Below are 16,474 nucleotides of genomic sequence, written 5' to 3' on the forward strand. Positions count from 1 at the left end.
GGATCACCAACACACCGAGATATATTGTCCACTAAGCTACTTGGGGATCCGCTCACTTCTGTCGGAAACTCCCATCCACCTTTCACCAGATCACCACCAATGTACCTTTGAACGGAGGAGACCCTATACACTGAGTCTCCAAAACCAATTTCCAACCGACTTCAAGGACTCCCCCCTCCTCCAAACTGCCACAACGAACACCTCAACGGCCCGAGACCCCCCCAACCCGCCATGCTATGGCCCTCTCTATGCCCTCCTGAAGACCAAGAGCCCAAATGTCAGAACCAACAATGTTTAAATGGACCCCGTCGGCCAGCCAAAAATCACCCTCGCCCTTTTCCAGGTCAAAATGTCGCACAGCCACTCCCCCATTCCTAACAACAAAGAAGACATCGCCCTGTTAACTTTTATCCTGGCCTTTTTGACCTTTGCCAAGGACCTCATAGAACGCCATCTCCTACGTGGAACAATTTCGGACCAGACGATAGTGACCCCCTGGTACAACAACCACAACCGCAAGCAATCCTGCTTGATGTCCTTTATCAGTTCCCGAAAAAGGTTGGACCGCCAGATCGTTACCCCCGACATGAAGAACAAGAATGTCCGGTGCACGATTCAACTGGGTGCACTCATGTATTTCCTGCAATACCCTTCTTCACTCCATTCCCCTGAAACCGAGCCACCACACCACCGCCATGGTCCTGGGGAAGCCCAGTTGTCTGCCTTTGTTCCTAACATCGGCTCGCAATGCTCTCCAATAAACGAAGGAATGACCAAAAATCCAAACCAGCAAAGGCTCGACACCTGAAACTAAAAAGGCAGTGCTAACATAAAAAAATATCTGAAATACAAGTGAACGTAACCCTCTATGTCCCCCCCCATGCTCAACACGAGCCACCCCCCCCCCCCCGAAATTAAGGCCTAATGTAACTACGGTACCGATTGGATTTCCAACCACCAATGCGCTGTATAGAAGCCAGACCCAAACCCCCAGCTGCCGCTATCCTGAAAGAATGAGGAGCAAAGCGGGAGTCGTCCAGGCACAACAACCGAATGGACTTCTTAAAAACGGCGCCAAACTGGTACCGAGACAGACTACCGCTGTCGACGTGAAACAGGGAACCGCTCAAGCTGGGACGAAGCTCCCAAAAACACTGTAAGCACTGAACGGGGCACATTGAAGAACCAGGCATGCTGCCCAACACCACTCGGCGGCCTTTTCCTGACTGATCCGTCTTGGACCGCCGCAGCCAGAATTCAACACCTCGCAAGGTCAAAATGACATCCCTAGCCAATAACCCGCCTATCAACTCTTTGCTGGGCGAAACGAGCTCCCCCACCCGTAAAGCCCCAAAAAATGCAAACGAAAAAGCTAGACAAAACAACAAAACCTCGTAACGCAAAGAACATACCGACTCCAAAATGAGGCCCAACTCCTCCAATAAATTGAAAGATACTGGCCGCCTCAAATCGCCCCTGCTTCTGAAGCGGCGAAAACCCTTTGCCGCCATTTTGACCAAAAATGTCTTCGTCAAATCCCGACTTCCGCGCAAGCGAAAACCAAAAGACAATCCGGCCAAGACGCGCGAGACTTTCGCACAAGACCATCCCTCGGTAGCGCCACGCCCTAACCAAGACAACAAAATTCCCTCCCGATCCTGCCCAGGACCGATGACCAGGCCGACTGTAAGAACCTCCTCCCACATCCGCCATATTGCCCGGTAGGCCTCCCATGTTTTTGGGGCCAAAGAAGACTCAATCAGCGACTCTGTGGCCCATAAGGCACTTTCCACTGTTCCTCCGGACAAGCTAAACCCTCGTTCTCTGCTTCTGGCGCCAAAGAGCAGAAACAATCCCACTGCGAACGAGAAAGAGAGTCAGCTATTTCGTTCTTAACACCAGGAACGTGCGTCGCGGTCACATGCGCATTCAAAGACAAACATGATAAAACCAACTGTTGTAACACTCGAACTACTGGAGGGGACGATGCGGTAAGACCATCAATCGCACACACCATGCCCATGTTGTCACAATTGAAACGCACGCTCTGGTCCTGAAACTCCCGCCCCCACAAATGCACAGCCACGAGGATCGGAAAGATCTCCAACAACGTGATGTTGCATATCAGGCCAGCCGTAATCCACTCATCGGGCCAATGAGACGCACACCACTGACTTCTGAAGTAGGCCCCGAAGCCGATCCCGCCAGCCGCATCCGTAAACAAATCCAGAGCGTCGTTACCAACAACCTCGGCCATTACCAACGAGCGGCCATTGTACCCCTCCAAAAAAGACTCCCAAACCGCCAAGTCTGCCCTGAGTTCTGACAACAATCTGATGAAATGATGAGGGGCACAAATCCCCGCAGTAGCGCTTGCCAGCCTACGTGAAAAACCCACCCCATTGGCATAACACGACATGCAAAGTTTAGCTTCCCCAACAACGACTGGAGATCACACAGCAAAATTTTCTTCAAACGGCGCGCTCGAACCACTTCCACCCGCAAATCCACTACCTTGTCCTCAGGCAGCCTGAACTCCCAATCCACAGTGTCAATGACAATCCCCAAGAAACGCAGGCATGTACTATGGCCCTCCGTTTTACCGGGTGCCAGTGGGACTCCAAAACGTTCAGCCACCCACTCAATGGCTTTCAAGATACTGTGACAATGCAATGAATCCGCTGGGCTGACGCACAAAAAAATCATCCAAATAATGAATGACTGATTCGAAACCGGAAACATCACGCACAACCCACTCAAGAAAGGAACTGAAGGCTTCAAAATACGCGCAGGACAACAAACATCCCATGGGTAAACACCTGTCCACAAAAAACATACCTTCCCAATAGCAACCCAGCAGCTTCATGCTATCCGGGTGGACCGGTAAAAGACGAAATGCGGATTCGACATCAGTCTTAGCCATAAGGGCCCCCCGACCGCACTTCCGCACCCACAGAGCCACCTAATCGAAGGAGTAAACCACCGAACATATCTCTGGATCAATACCATCGTTAACCGACCTCCCGCGTGGGTAAGACAAGTGCTGGATAAGCCGAAACTTATTCGGCTCCTTTTTCGGAACAACTCCCAAAGGGGAAACCACCAAGTCCGGAAACGGGGGAGAAACAAAGGGGCCAGCCATGCGGTCCAACAAAACTTCCTTTTCAAGTGTCTCTGAAACGACCGCGGTATGCAACAGAGCTGAACGCAAATTCTTCAAAACTAGCGGAATGACGAACGGGGGATGAGGGATAACAAAACCATTCTTAAAACCCGCGTACAGCAATGCCGCTTCATCCCTGTCCATATATCGATTTAGATAAGGGACCATCCTTTCCAGATTCACTGGAGTCTCCCCCTTGCGAATTACCACCACCGGCTCTGGGCTTCCCTTTTTTGAAACACTTGGACGCTCCGTGTGAAGCGCCGTTGCAGTTGGAGCAGAGATGCTTGAATTTGCAATTCGCCCCAAACTTACACTGGCCGTCGTTAAACTGCCAGCACAGCCCCAACTCGTGACTCCCTGTTTGCCCTAGCCCGCTTCCGCTTGTAACGCTGGAGTTACTGCTACTCAGGCTGGTGATCCCAGCCCCCCCATGAAAGGAGCTCTCAAACTTATTTTGTGCTATAACACGCATCCACCGGCCAATATCTTTCTGGTCCCAGCGGATAGCAGGACGAACGGCCTTCCTTTGCTGAAATTGCTCGTCGTACCTCAGCCACGCCTGACCCCCATACACTCTGTAAGCTTCCCCTATAGCGTCCAGGTAACAAAACAGTGCAGAGCAATTGTCAGGGGCTTTTTCCCCAATGACGCTTGCCAAAATGGCAAAGACTTGCTGCCAGTTGACAAACGTCTGAGGGATTAGACGCCACCTGCGTTTTTCATGCTCCTCCTTCTTGCTATCCTCTTTCTTACTCTTATCCAAATTGAATTTCTCAAGAGGCAACAAGGAAAATATCTCCACGTACTCATCCTTCCAAATGCGCTCTTTCACTTCTTTCTTTAAATGAGCTCCCAGCGGGCCTTCAAAGCAGACATACACCTCCCCATGCGCCCTGTCGTCCAAATGAACACGGCACTCCTTCTCCTTTTCAGTTTGCACCGACACCGGTTCACCGTTGCACCCCGCCGGCTCTGGCCCGCTCTGCCGAGCAGGCACCCCGGCCTGCGACCCAACCCAAGCTGCTAACGGAGATGGCGCGACAAAACCCCGCTCCAAGCGAAAAAGCAAATTACGCACATCTGCGAGCATATCATTAACACCCCCGACCGTGGCTACCCCACTCAACGCCAACCCCCCTCCAACACCGAGAGATTCAGCCGACGGACCACCCCCCCTACCGATTATGACGACAAAAGTGGATGACAAACATTGGACACAGAAGCATACTCACCAGGCTGCGAGGGGGCTGTGTGCCCTCCAGCCGGAAAACCTGGATCCGCGGATGCATCCTCGCCATCCCGCCTGACGATGAAGACCTCGCCGGCTTGCTGCTGACCTCCGAGACTCCCCACAGGAAGTACAGGGGTATGGGGCCTGAACCCCTGGGGGGATCCCGATTTCTGGACCCCGGATGACGATGCTGCCCAGGTCGCCATGCCGAGGTCCCCTGTTAATGTACCAGTATTCTGTGTCGAGACGTCGATGGCCCCCCGTGGTGCCTCCTGGATGCCTGGAAAGTACCCCCTGCCTCCGTCTGTGGGAGTCGATGGCACCTGCCCCGCAATGCTGCATGCCGCTGACGCGCTGCTGTGAGGACTAACACTCCCGGTTCCGGCTGACAAAGCAGGCCGCGCTGTGGGCCCTCCGCTGCTGCGGCCCCCCGCAGGAACCGATGCCCCCCACCCCTGGGGGATGGTGACGTGTGCCCTGCTGACTGGCAGGCCGCAACTCTACCGATGGACGACTGCAGCCTGGAGGAGGAAGCAGGCCGCGCGGCAGGCACGCTGCCGCCGTGGCCCCCCGATGGGACAGGTAAATTGTGCCACCTGGCGCGTGGCGGCTCCGCCCCCTCCTGAGAGCGAGACGGAGGCCTGGACACCGCCGCGGGCCCTTGCCGAGCTTGTGGATTCCTCCAAGGGCGGGGCGCGTTCGTGCGGGAATTGCACTGCGCCCAGTCTGGAGGGTCCCGGGAGGGGCTCCTGTGGCGACGTGAGGCTCAGGGAGTCGAATCGGGTGAGAGTCACTCCGGAAGCCTCACCCATCTTGAGCGCCGCTCCCTCACCGCCGACGGGGCCGACTGCCTGGAGGTCCCGGGGATAATTCCCGCCACATGCACTTCCAGCCATCCCGGAGGCTGCGACCAGGCTGCAGCCTGCAACCGCTCCAGTACCTGGTCCACCGCTGACATGGTGAGTGCCGACTGCTTCCTCGTTAAAAGAGCGGGATCTGTGAAGGAGGGATGTCCCCCACCTCCCCCTATATACCCCATAACGCCCCTCTCATTTAAATGGCTACTCCCCCACCAAGTCTTCCAACCCCCCGTCATGTTGGCCTCCGCCCACGCCTCGTATGGGAGGGTGGGAGGCTCAGCTCCGGCCATTTCTATTCTGCTGGTGCAGTCACTGTGTACATACATTACATTACTGATCCTGAGTTACATCCTGTATTATACCCCAGAGCTGCACTCACTATTCTGCTGGTGCAGTCACTGTGTACATACATTACATTACTGATCCTGAGTTACATCCTGTATTATACTCCAGAGCTGCACTCACTATTCTGCTGGTGCAGTCACTGTGTACATACATTACATTACTGATCCTGAGTTACATCCTGTATTATACTCCAGAGCTGCACTCACTATTCTGCTGGTGCTGTCACTGTGTACATACATTACTGATACTGAGTTACATCCTGTATTATACTCCAGAGCTGCACTCACTATTCTGCTGGTGCAGTCACTGTGTACATACATTACATTACTGATCCTGAGTTACATCCTGTATTATACCCCAGAGCTGCACTCACTATTCTGCTGGTGCAGTCACTGTGTACATACATTACATTACTGATCCTGAGTTACATCCTGTATTATACTCCAGAGCTGCACTCACTATTCTGCTGGTGCTGTCACTGTGTACATACATTACTGATACTGAGTTACATCCTGTATTATACTCCAGAGCTGCACTCACTATTCTGCTGGTGCAGTCACTGTGTACATACATTACATTACTGATCCTGAGTTACATCCTGTATTACACCCCAGAGCTGCACTCACTATTCACCTGTAGGACATATGTTACCTGGGTAATTCTGACATCCGCCTGCTGTAGACCCCCGGATCCAGTTGCCGTTGAATAGCGTTATATTCCACTTCTGCTGGTCATTACCGGTCAGGGTGTCAGGAGTCAAGTTACAGATCTCCAGACGAGAATATTGCACCACCCAATCTGTATACGCCATCCTGCAACCGTGACAAACAGAATCACATGCAGATGTGTAGGACATCCCATTCAGTTAACGGTATCCTTCTAAGGCCGGGGTCAGACTTGCGAGAAACTCACATGAATCTCACATCTCAATACCCGGCACTGACACTGGCACTCGGGACCGGAGTTTGCGGCTGCATGTATTTCTATGCAGCTGAGCGCTCCGGTCCGAGTGCCAGTGTCAGTGCCGGGTATTGAGATGTGAGATTCATGTGAGTTTCTCGCAAGTCTGACCCCGGCCTAAAGTATGATCTCTGTTTGCTGTCAGTGAATGGAGAAAGTCAGATTAATAATATCAGCAGACCTAATACCTAATGCTTCTCACAGCTGAGGGTTTGCTGTAGTTCTGTCCAATCTAATCAATCATCTGTGAGTGAAGTAGTTCATTAGTACAATTCTCTTTTCTGTGCCGATTGCTGCAAAAAATATGTCAATCTGGAGTTCGGTTTGGTGCTCCAAACGTCCCTATGTTCACCAAATATACCCGAACCCCATTAAATTCAATGGGAGGCAAAACCTAACGAAAAGTGGCATCAATTGACCCACAGTAGAAACGGCACTGCGGCAGTCAGCCACGGGCCACACATGAGGCATCGGGGTCTGATCCGGCATTTACAGCTTGGAATTGAGGTTTCAATTAAGATCTGATTTATTGACTGATATAAGAGGCATTAATTATTTGATAATTAATAGTGTATAAAGATACTAATTACCAGGATGTTATCCCCAATTAAGAATTCCCCTCCCCCTCTTCCAATTCTCTCTTTTTTGTTTGGTTTCTTTTCTTTTTCTTTTGTTTTTGTGTGTTAATTGTCAGAGTATAAACCATGATTCCTGTTAACCCCCCCCCCCCCCGGTGTCAGGAAATCGTTAACCGCTGATGTCTATATTCTATGCTGTCAAAGTTTCAATAAAACGATTTTGAAACTAAGCCGTATATAATTGTAACAAACCCTCAGCTGTGAGAAATTTTAGGTCACTACCAGTTTTCAGCCTACTGGATAGGAATTGAAACCCAAAAGGCCCCAAATCATCATTTCCAGCGACTTTACATTTGTTGTCTTGATATTCGCTGCTGTTTTCTCGGTGATTTTTTTTGCCTTTTATCTTTGTTTGCACCTTGATAAGGAAACCACATCCACAGCGTGGAAGAAAACCAAAAGTGAGTAAAGTTAATTTTAAAGATGCCATAAACTACCGTATTTTTCGGACAATAAGACGCACTTTTTCCCCCCAAAATTGTGGGGGGTGCGTCTTATGGTCGCAATATACTAACCTCCGATCATGGCTGGAGGCTGGTGCGGGTGCCGCGGGGCTCTGTAGTGCGGTGGTGGCAGCGGGCTGTGCTCCGATGCAGGGGCGGCGGCTCCGCCGGCATTTCCTCCAAGCCCGGAGGCCCCCCGCACATCCCTTGCTGGCCGCCGCCATGTTGCGGTGGCCTCCAGGAACATGGACGCCGGGAAGATGGCCGCCAGTCCGGGGACGGCGCATGCGCAGGTTCAGATCTCGTCCTGAGATCTCGGGGTGTTGTGAGTTCATTTTCCCCTTCGTTACTGAGGTCTGGTGAACTCCCTATTCTGGTGAAGGAAGGTAATGAGCCTGATTATCAGGCACCTGAACCTGATGAGGATGACTGGCTGAGTGGAGTCACGGACTGGATATAAGGCTGCCGACGCCCTTCTGCCCTGCGGGTGATTTCTCTGTGGACTTCTAGGACACCAGTCTGATTCCTGCTCCTCTAAGCTAAGTTTTTCTGCTTTGCCTGTTTGCATTAGTGTTTTGTTTTTGTTTTCCTTGCTTTTCTGGATTCTGCCATTCCCTGCTGGGGTGAGCTGAATCTCCTTTTGCCTGTAGCTCTGTCTTCAGAATATTCCTGAGTACTGACATAGTTTTTTTGAAGCCTAGCGTCTTCAGGGCTTTTTTCACTGTCAGTCTGTTGGCTCCTATTTTCATAGGGTTTTTCACGGATTGCAGACAGCAGCCTTCCTGTCCTTTTCTATCTAGCTAGATAGGGCCCCATCTTTGCTCAGTCTATCTTTCTGCCTGTGTTAGTGTTTTCATCTTGCTTCACCGTCATTATATGTTGGGGGCTGCCTATTGCTTTGGGGTCTACTCTGGGGCAGTTTAGTTTTCCCCTTTCTTTCTTTAGGCCTAGCTATTTCTCCGGCTGTGATCGAGGGGTCTAGGGCATCGTAGGAACCCCCCATGGCTACTGCTAGTTGTGTTGATAGGTTCAGGGGTCTGCAATCCGATAGCTGCCAACTTCTCTGGTTTTCTGGACTTATCTAGCATTTCTGTTTTTGCCTCCTACGGTGACTCAATCATAACATCGGGGGATGAGATTCAAATCTCGGCAACGAGATCTCGTCCCACCGGAGCACAGAGAGCCGCCACCCTCACCCCACCTGCCCCAGGACAGCTGCTCTAGCCCCAGCACAGCACAGCACAGCAGCCCCAGCACAGCTGCCCCAGCACAGCCCAGCCCAGCTTCCCCAGCACAGTCCAGCCCAGCTGCCCCAGCCCAGCCTCCCCAGCACAGCCCAGCCCAGCTGCCCCAGCCCAGCCCAGCTGCACCAGCCCAGCCCAGCTGCACCAGCACAGCCCAGCCCAGCTGCACCAGCACAGCCCAGCCCAGCTGCACCAGCACAGCCCAGCACAGCTGCACCAGCACAGCCCAGCCCAGCTGCACCAGCACAGCCCAGCCCAGCTGCACCAGCACAGCCCAGCCCAGCCGCATCAGCACAGCCTAGCCCAGCCCAGCTGCACCAGCACAACCAACCTGCCCCAGCACAGAGCCGCCACCGCACGAGCCTGGACCACTGAATGACCCCTGTGACCACTCCTCCACCTGTGCCGGATCCCTTCCCAAGTAAGCTGAATTCGGACTGTAAGACGGACCCCCATTTGACACATTATTTTTTTCCCTATTTTCCTTCTGAAAATTGTGGTGCGTCTTATGGTCCGGTGCGTCTTATAGTCCGAAAAATACGGTAAATAACGAATAAGGTGCAAATGAAGACTCACTATTAGGCCGGCGTCACACTACAGTGAGATACGGCCGAGTCTTGCAGGTTGAAACCAAGCTCTGGCACCAGGACTCCGGAGCGGAGCGTGCAGCTCCATGTATTGCTGTGCGGCTGCACACTCCACTCCGGAGTGCCGGCGCCAGAGCTTGGTTTAAACCTGCGAGACTCGGCCGTATTACGCTGTGTGTGATCCCGGCCTTAGAGCCACTTATTTTACACCGGAAAAAGGTGCAAAATCCAGTGATACATCGAGACTAATGTTTTTTTAGAAAGTTGCAATTCTCACCAAAACTCTCCGTCTTCTGCCCTCTTGTCCAGATCTGCTCTTACTTTAGGATCAATGTAATTCCACTCTGGGGAGCTAGAAAAAGGCAAAAAATATTGGATATTTTTAATGCTTTCATATTTCCAATATTCCTTTTCCTCTATATCACACAGATGTTAGTTATTAAATTATTCTGCTAATCTGTAATTCCTGAAAAAATATCTGTCTTGCACTGATTCGCACTGCTGATGTGCAGGCGAGGTGATGGTACTCCAAGAGACCGTGACTTGTTGACCTTCGGAGAAACAATAATTCTCGCTTATTTACTAGAATTTACGGATACATCTGTATTGTTTTGTAAGCATGCCATCATTCCGAACTGTTAAACTGCTTGGTAATAAATAAATGCTGACTCCTGAGACTTTCCTCAGAGCCATATTCGCCTGACAGTTAACTCCTTCATGACCGGAGGTATTTTCGGTTTTCGCTCCCCTTCTTCCCAGAGCCATAACTTTTTTTATTTTTCCGTCAATATGGCCATGTGAGGGCTTGGGTTTTTTGAGGGACGAGTTTCACTTTTGAACGACACCATTGGTTTTACCATGTCATGTACTAGAAAACAGGAAAAAAAAAATCCAAGTGCAGTGAAATGGTAAAACAAAAGTGCAATCCCTCGCTTGTTCTCTGTTTGGATTTTTGCTAGGTTCACTAAATGCTAGAACTGACCTGCCATTTTGATTCCCCAGGTCATTACAAGTTCATAGACACCAAACATGTCTAGATTCTTTATTATCTAAGTGGTGAAAAAAAAATTCCATACTTTGTTAAAAAAAAAAAAAATTGCGTCATTTTCCGAGACCCGTAGCATCTCCATTTTTCGTGATCTCGGGTAGGGTGAGGGTTTATTTTTTGCGCGCCGAGCTGACGCTTTTCATGATACCATTTTGGTGCAGATACGATCTTTTGATCGCCCATTATTACATTTTAATGCAACATCGCGATGAGCAAAAAACCCCATAATTCTGGCGTTTTGACATTTTTTCTCGCTAAGCCGTTTAGCGATCGGGTTAATCCTTTTTTTTATTGATAGATCGTGCGATTCTGAACGCAGCAATGTCAAATACAGAATGTGTAAGTTTGATTTTTTTTATTGTTTTGTTGTTTTATTTTGAATGGGGCGAAACTTTTATATATATTTTTTTAATATTTTTTAAAACTTTTTTTTACCTTTTGGCATGCTTCAATAGTCTCCATGGGAGGCTAGAAGCTGGCACAACTCGATCGGCTCTGCTAGATACAGGCGTTGATCAGATCACCTGTATGTAGCAGATTTGCTGACTTGCTATGAGCGCCGACCACAGGTGGCGCACATAGCAATCCGGCAGTGACAACCATAGAGGTCTCCAGGAGCCAACCTATCGGTGACCTGCGATCACATGATGGGCGTCACCGATGGGCAGATTTGGGGCCGGATGGCCAGAAATGCTGCAGTAGTTTTACAGCGGCATTTAACGGATTAATAGCCGCGGGTGGATCGCGATTCCACCTCCGGCTGTTCCGGGCACTTATCAGCTGTTAAAAACAGCTGCCATGTTCTAGGAAAGATCAAAGGGATGGAATCAGATATCAGCGTAAATGTATGCTCGATGTCGGGAAGGAGTTAATATAAAGTGGGCAAAGCCGAGAAGATACATAGCAAATATTAGAAGAAAACTTTTTGACAGTGATGGTGATCAATGATTGGAACAGGCGGCCACGAGAGGTGGTGAGTTCTCCTTTAATGGAAGTCTTCAAACTGAGGCTGGATGATTTAGTGAATCCTGCTTTGAGCAGGGGGTTGGACACTATGACCCCGGAGGTCCCTTCTACCATTCTATGATTCTATGATTAGATCTAATATGTATAGAGGTAACAGCGATGGTGGATGAGAACATGCTCAGTACTTTGTTACACTGAAGATAAGCGGTGTCAGAGGTTTGGTAACTGATTTTCCCACTCTGTAAATTGGAATACACATTTGTAATACAGGCATCAGCTGCTTGGAATTTTCTAAAATCAAGACGTGGCAAATCTGCAGTACCTACAGTGCACCACAAGGTGGCAGTCATACCTTACATTATTTGACTATGATCAATATGAGCTATTAACTATAGATGAATTAATTACGCACTCATCGCTCCAGGCTCCCGTCCATTCCACTTCTCCCCAGGGATTCCTCACTCTGATCAGCTGCACTGTCTTTCCTCGATATTGAACCTACGGTATAGAGAGAATGGTAAGGGTATGTGCACACTGCACACGCTGCGGACTGCAGTGCGGATTTGGCTGCGCGGATTTTGTAAAATCCGCAGGTAAATCTGCAGGTCAAAAGACCTGCGGTTTTACCTGTGGATTATCCTGCGGTTTTGCCCTGCAGTTTTTCATCTCCACAATGGAGGAAATGGCAAATCGCAGCGGAATCCGCAGAAAGAACGGACATGTCAATTCTTTCTGTGGTTTTGAAACCGCGGAAAATTCTGCAGCGTCTGCACAGCGTTTTCTTTTTCCATAGGATATTATGCTACTGTACACCGCAGCAAAAACTGCTGCAGATCCGCAGCGACCAAATCCGCTGTGGATCCGCAGCAGAATCCGCAGCGTGTGCACACAGCCTTAATGTTATATATGATGATCCTGTAAAATATAGGGTTAAAGACAGTATGGAATGTCTGTAATATGCCTGTCTCGGAGATGTCACTAAGTAATGCAAACCTATATGACCGCCATATGCAGCCATACTAACCCTGTGCATGCAGCAATGAGACATGCATCCCTCTCTTACAGAGTAAAAAGCATCCATATAACAGAATAACACATACAAAAAATCATTATCTGTCTAGACATTACCTCCTCAGCTCCGGTCACTGAATATGCATGTCCTTTAACCAGTTTCCTGCTTGTAATGTTTTCAGTTTCATAAGCATTTGTAATCTATTTTGAAAAAAAAATTATACATTTCAAAGAATATAGTAAAAAAAAAAAAATGTATAAAAGATTTTATTAGCTGCTTATTATTTTTTTTAACTGGGGTATCTGAGTTGATAATTATACACTGCTCAAAAAAAATAAAGGGAACACTTAAACAACAGAATATAACGCCAATCAAACTTCCGTGAAATCAAACTGTCCACTTAGAAGCAACACTGATTGACAATCAATGTCACATGCTGTTGTGCAAATGGAATAGACAACAGATGGAAATTGGCAATTATCCAGACACCCTCAGTAAAGGAGTGGTTCTGCAGGTGGGGACCACAGACCACATTTCAGTACCAATGCTTTCTGGCTGATGCTTTGGTCACTTTGGAATGTTGGTTGTGCTTTCACACTCGTGGTAGCATGAGACGGACTCTACAACCCACACAAGTGGCTCAGGTAGTGCAGCTCATCCAGGATGGCACATCAATGCGAGCTGTGGCAAGAAGGTTTGCTGTGTCTGTCAGTGCAGTGTCCAGAGGCTGTAGAGTCCATCTCATGCTACCACGAGTGTGAAAGCACAATCAACATTCAAAAGTGACCAAAGCATCAACCAGAAAGCATTGGTACTGAGATGTGGTCTGTGGTCCCCACCTGCAGAAACACTCCTTTATTGAGGGTGTCTTGATAATTGCCAATAATTCCCTCTGTTGTCTATTCCATTTGCACAACAGCATGTGAAACTGATTGTCAATCAGTGTTGCTTCCTAAGTAGACAGTTTGATTTCACAGAAGTTTGATTTACTTGGAGTTATATTCTGTTGTTTAAGTGTTCCCTTTATTTTTTTTGAGCAGTGTATAACAAACTGCAGTTCATAGTTTGTCCATGTGAGGGCACTAGTGCTGTGAATATTATATTGCATTTTTCACTTTGACCACATGAGGGAGACAATGAACCATCCTCACTCCTCTATAAACCTGTATGATGAATGCAGTTTTATAGTTTGTCCAGTTGAAGGAGCCAATGAAGCAAACTTGTATTGACTTTATAAAGGTTGTAATTCAAAGCTTTTTCCACAAGAGGGCGGTAATAAGCTGCCATTTCTACTGTAACTGCAGTTCATACTAGATCTAGTCATGTTGCCCATCATTAAAGGGTCAGATATGGAGTTACATTTTAGCCACCTCCACTAGGTGGCAGTAGAGAGACATTTTACTTCCTTCTTGAAGAGACCTAATTTGCATATTTTTTCCCAAGATGCACTGCCTGCATGACTTTATACTTTAGCTGGATCTGCTTATTGAGAACCAACACCCCCTAAAGCTATTATAGATTATATATTTCCTTCTTACATCGATTGAGCATCCAAGTAAAGATTCCGCCTTAAGGGCTTTCTGAATAATTTGGTAAAGGTCTGCTGGAGCCTTCTTCAAGTCGTATTGCTCAGAGATTCCTCCAGTGAAGTCTTCCATACCCTCGATTGTGCTGCCTCCTGTCAGAGCTTCATAGGAACCGTTCAACCTGTCAGCACAAGTCATTGGTAGAATTAAATGAAATAAGTAGAGCAATCCTTTTTCACCCTCCTGTGTTTTAATTTTAGGTTGCAGTACCTCAAATTCCCCACTAGATGGAGCCATTGAGGTAAATAAAATTCCAGCTTTTTGTAGCCACCACTAGAGAGAGCTAAACACATATGAAAATCTTAAATTTGCCTTTAGTAAGCTCGTAAGCTCCTCCTACTGGTGGCCACGGGCAGCCACAATTGTATCGTTTTCTTCTATGACTGTGAGAAGAATTTCCCATCTCTGCACTGTTTGTAACTGGTGGCATGATTATGGAACTTACTTGGCGTAGGCCTTCTCCAGTAGCGCACTCCAGAACTCATCCCCTTCTGCTGAATGGACAAACACCAGGTCCCCATTTTTTGTGGGCAGTCGATCATCCACGACAACATCCACCCATTCACCGTACTGCCAGAACTGAGATTGAGAAGAAAGTAGAGGAAAAGAGAACATAATCTTAAATCTTCATCCATGCTTTATTCATCTTATATAAAACTATCTGACTCCGCTGTTCTACTTTCACATCCACAGCTGTATTCAAAATTCTGCTCCATTTACATCAGTTTTCAGGTTATAGAGTCTGATGGCTCTCTGCTGCCCCCTGCTGGTTCACTTGACTATGCAGCCTGGCCACAGGGATCTAACGCACAGGAGAGGCGACAGGCTGGGCTCTGCGCAGCAGCATGCGTCACACAAGCGGTTTGCAAACTCCAGCCCCCTGTACAGAGGAGCCGAGATGACTGGTTGGCCTTAGCCTTGAGGTTCAGTATGTACAAGAAATAAAAGCAGCCTAGAGGAGATTGAGTGAGCTCCCCAGGATGGTCTGTGGTCATTACTGTACTGTTGTCAGACATTCTGCCTGAAGTATTATCAGACCTCACAATGAGGATTGCCCGACCGACAAGACCATCTATCATGTGCAAAAATTAGCCAGCATTACTGTGAATCACTGAATGCCTTGGCTACCACTAGGTGGAGCAGATGAGCTTACTGAATACAGAGTTATCATTGGGAGCAATGTATGATCAGTATGCAGTGAGCTCCCCCTAGTGGTTGCTGTGATTGAAGAGCAATTCATTCAAGATGAAGTGCAAGAACTTTAGAAAATTTCCCTGAGCATGACCCTGTTACCTGGAAGTGAAAGATGCCAGCGTAGCCCTTTTGAAAACTTTGGTTCTCTGGAACAACTCTTGCCAAGATGTCCGGGTCCAATGTGAGAGAGGCAACGGCAGCCAGGAGCCAGCAGTCCCCTGTATAGTGTAGACATTGTATTTAATGTATTATGACCACATTCTCAGTGCCAGGAAGGTGCATAAAGCTGCCAACATTTACGTGAATCCGTTATACAGAGCCAAGAGGTTGTACAGGATTGGAAAAGCGTTGCTGACTTCTTTATCCTATACAACCCCTTTTAATGGGGTTGTCCTCTTTCACAAAATCCCATTTCCCCAGGTGCAGTTTGTTATTGAAAAAGAAATCGCACTTTACACATGATCCCTGGATCCCCCATTGAGTCTCAGCCACTGCTCCCTATGTATGGCATTGACTGCGGCGCTGACGTCACGTGAACGGCATGGCAGTCAATCACTGAGCGCAGCCATTGTGAGCGGAACCTTCCGTCTACATGGGCCGAGCCTCTGAACTCAGTGATTGACCGCAGTGTTGTCGACGTAACATCTGCACCGCAGCCAACACCAGACACTCACCGGTGGACCAGGGGACGGTGAGTAACGCCTGGTTTATTTTTTCATAACAAACTACAACCAAGGGTCAGTATTTTGTGAAAGGGGACAAACCCTTTAATTACTTAAAAGAAGATGAACTAGAAGCTGCTTTGGTGTCAGTTGGTTAGTTGACCATGGTTGCCAATAGTCCAGAATTTACAAGGACGTTCATAATTTCATAATTCGAGGATATGCTTTACATGAGAGAGAAGTGGCTTATACGAACCATGCCCACAAGTAGGGGTGTTCCTATATATGGACCCAGGGGATGGGGTGGAACAGAATGTTGGGGAACGCTGGAGAATGTTGCAGAATGTTCACTTATGCTAGAGAATGCTCGAAAATCTTGGAGAATATTGGAGAATGTTTGTTAAACCAATGAAAATTCTCAGGATGCGTTCACTATGGTGACAAATTTTAGGCCAAACATAGTATGGATCTTCACATCATGTCTCTAATCGCCTGTGATCTTTATTAATACACCCCGTCTACTAACTTCCCC

The 16,474-nt window shown here is 48.3% G+C and overlaps 1 protein-coding gene across 1 annotated transcript in view; it reads right to left on the reverse strand.

Annotated features, from left to right (window-relative positions):
• Nucleotides 1-16,474, reverse strand: part of LOC141060136 (calpain-8-like) — a 64,933-nt gene that overhangs the window by 24,239 nt on the left and 24,220 nt on the right. Inside the window, exons 3-9 of the mRNA XM_073556419.1 lie at nt 15,380-15,498; nt 14,532-14,665; nt 14,039-14,207; nt 12,617-12,700; nt 11,901-11,986; nt 9,752-9,826; nt 6,254-6,414 (exon numbers count right to left, since the gene is read on the reverse strand). Of these exons, the coding sequence (XP_073412520.1) occupies nt 6,254-6,414; nt 9,752-9,826; nt 11,901-11,986; nt 12,617-12,700; nt 14,039-14,207; nt 14,532-14,665; nt 15,380-15,498 (828 nt within the window). The remainder of the gene's footprint in view (nt 1-6,253; nt 6,415-9,751; nt 9,827-11,900; nt 11,987-12,616; nt 12,701-14,038; nt 14,208-14,531; nt 14,666-15,379; nt 15,499-16,474) is intronic.

The sequence above is a fragment of the Dendrobates tinctorius genome, unplaced genomic scaffold (genome assembly GCF_039654945.1).
Source record: "Dendrobates tinctorius isolate UK_male_01 unplaced genomic scaffold, ASM3965494v1 ptg000232l, whole genome shotgun sequence".
Lineage (NCBI taxonomy): Eukaryota > Metazoa > Chordata > Amphibia > Anura > Dendrobatidae > Dendrobates > Dendrobates tinctorius.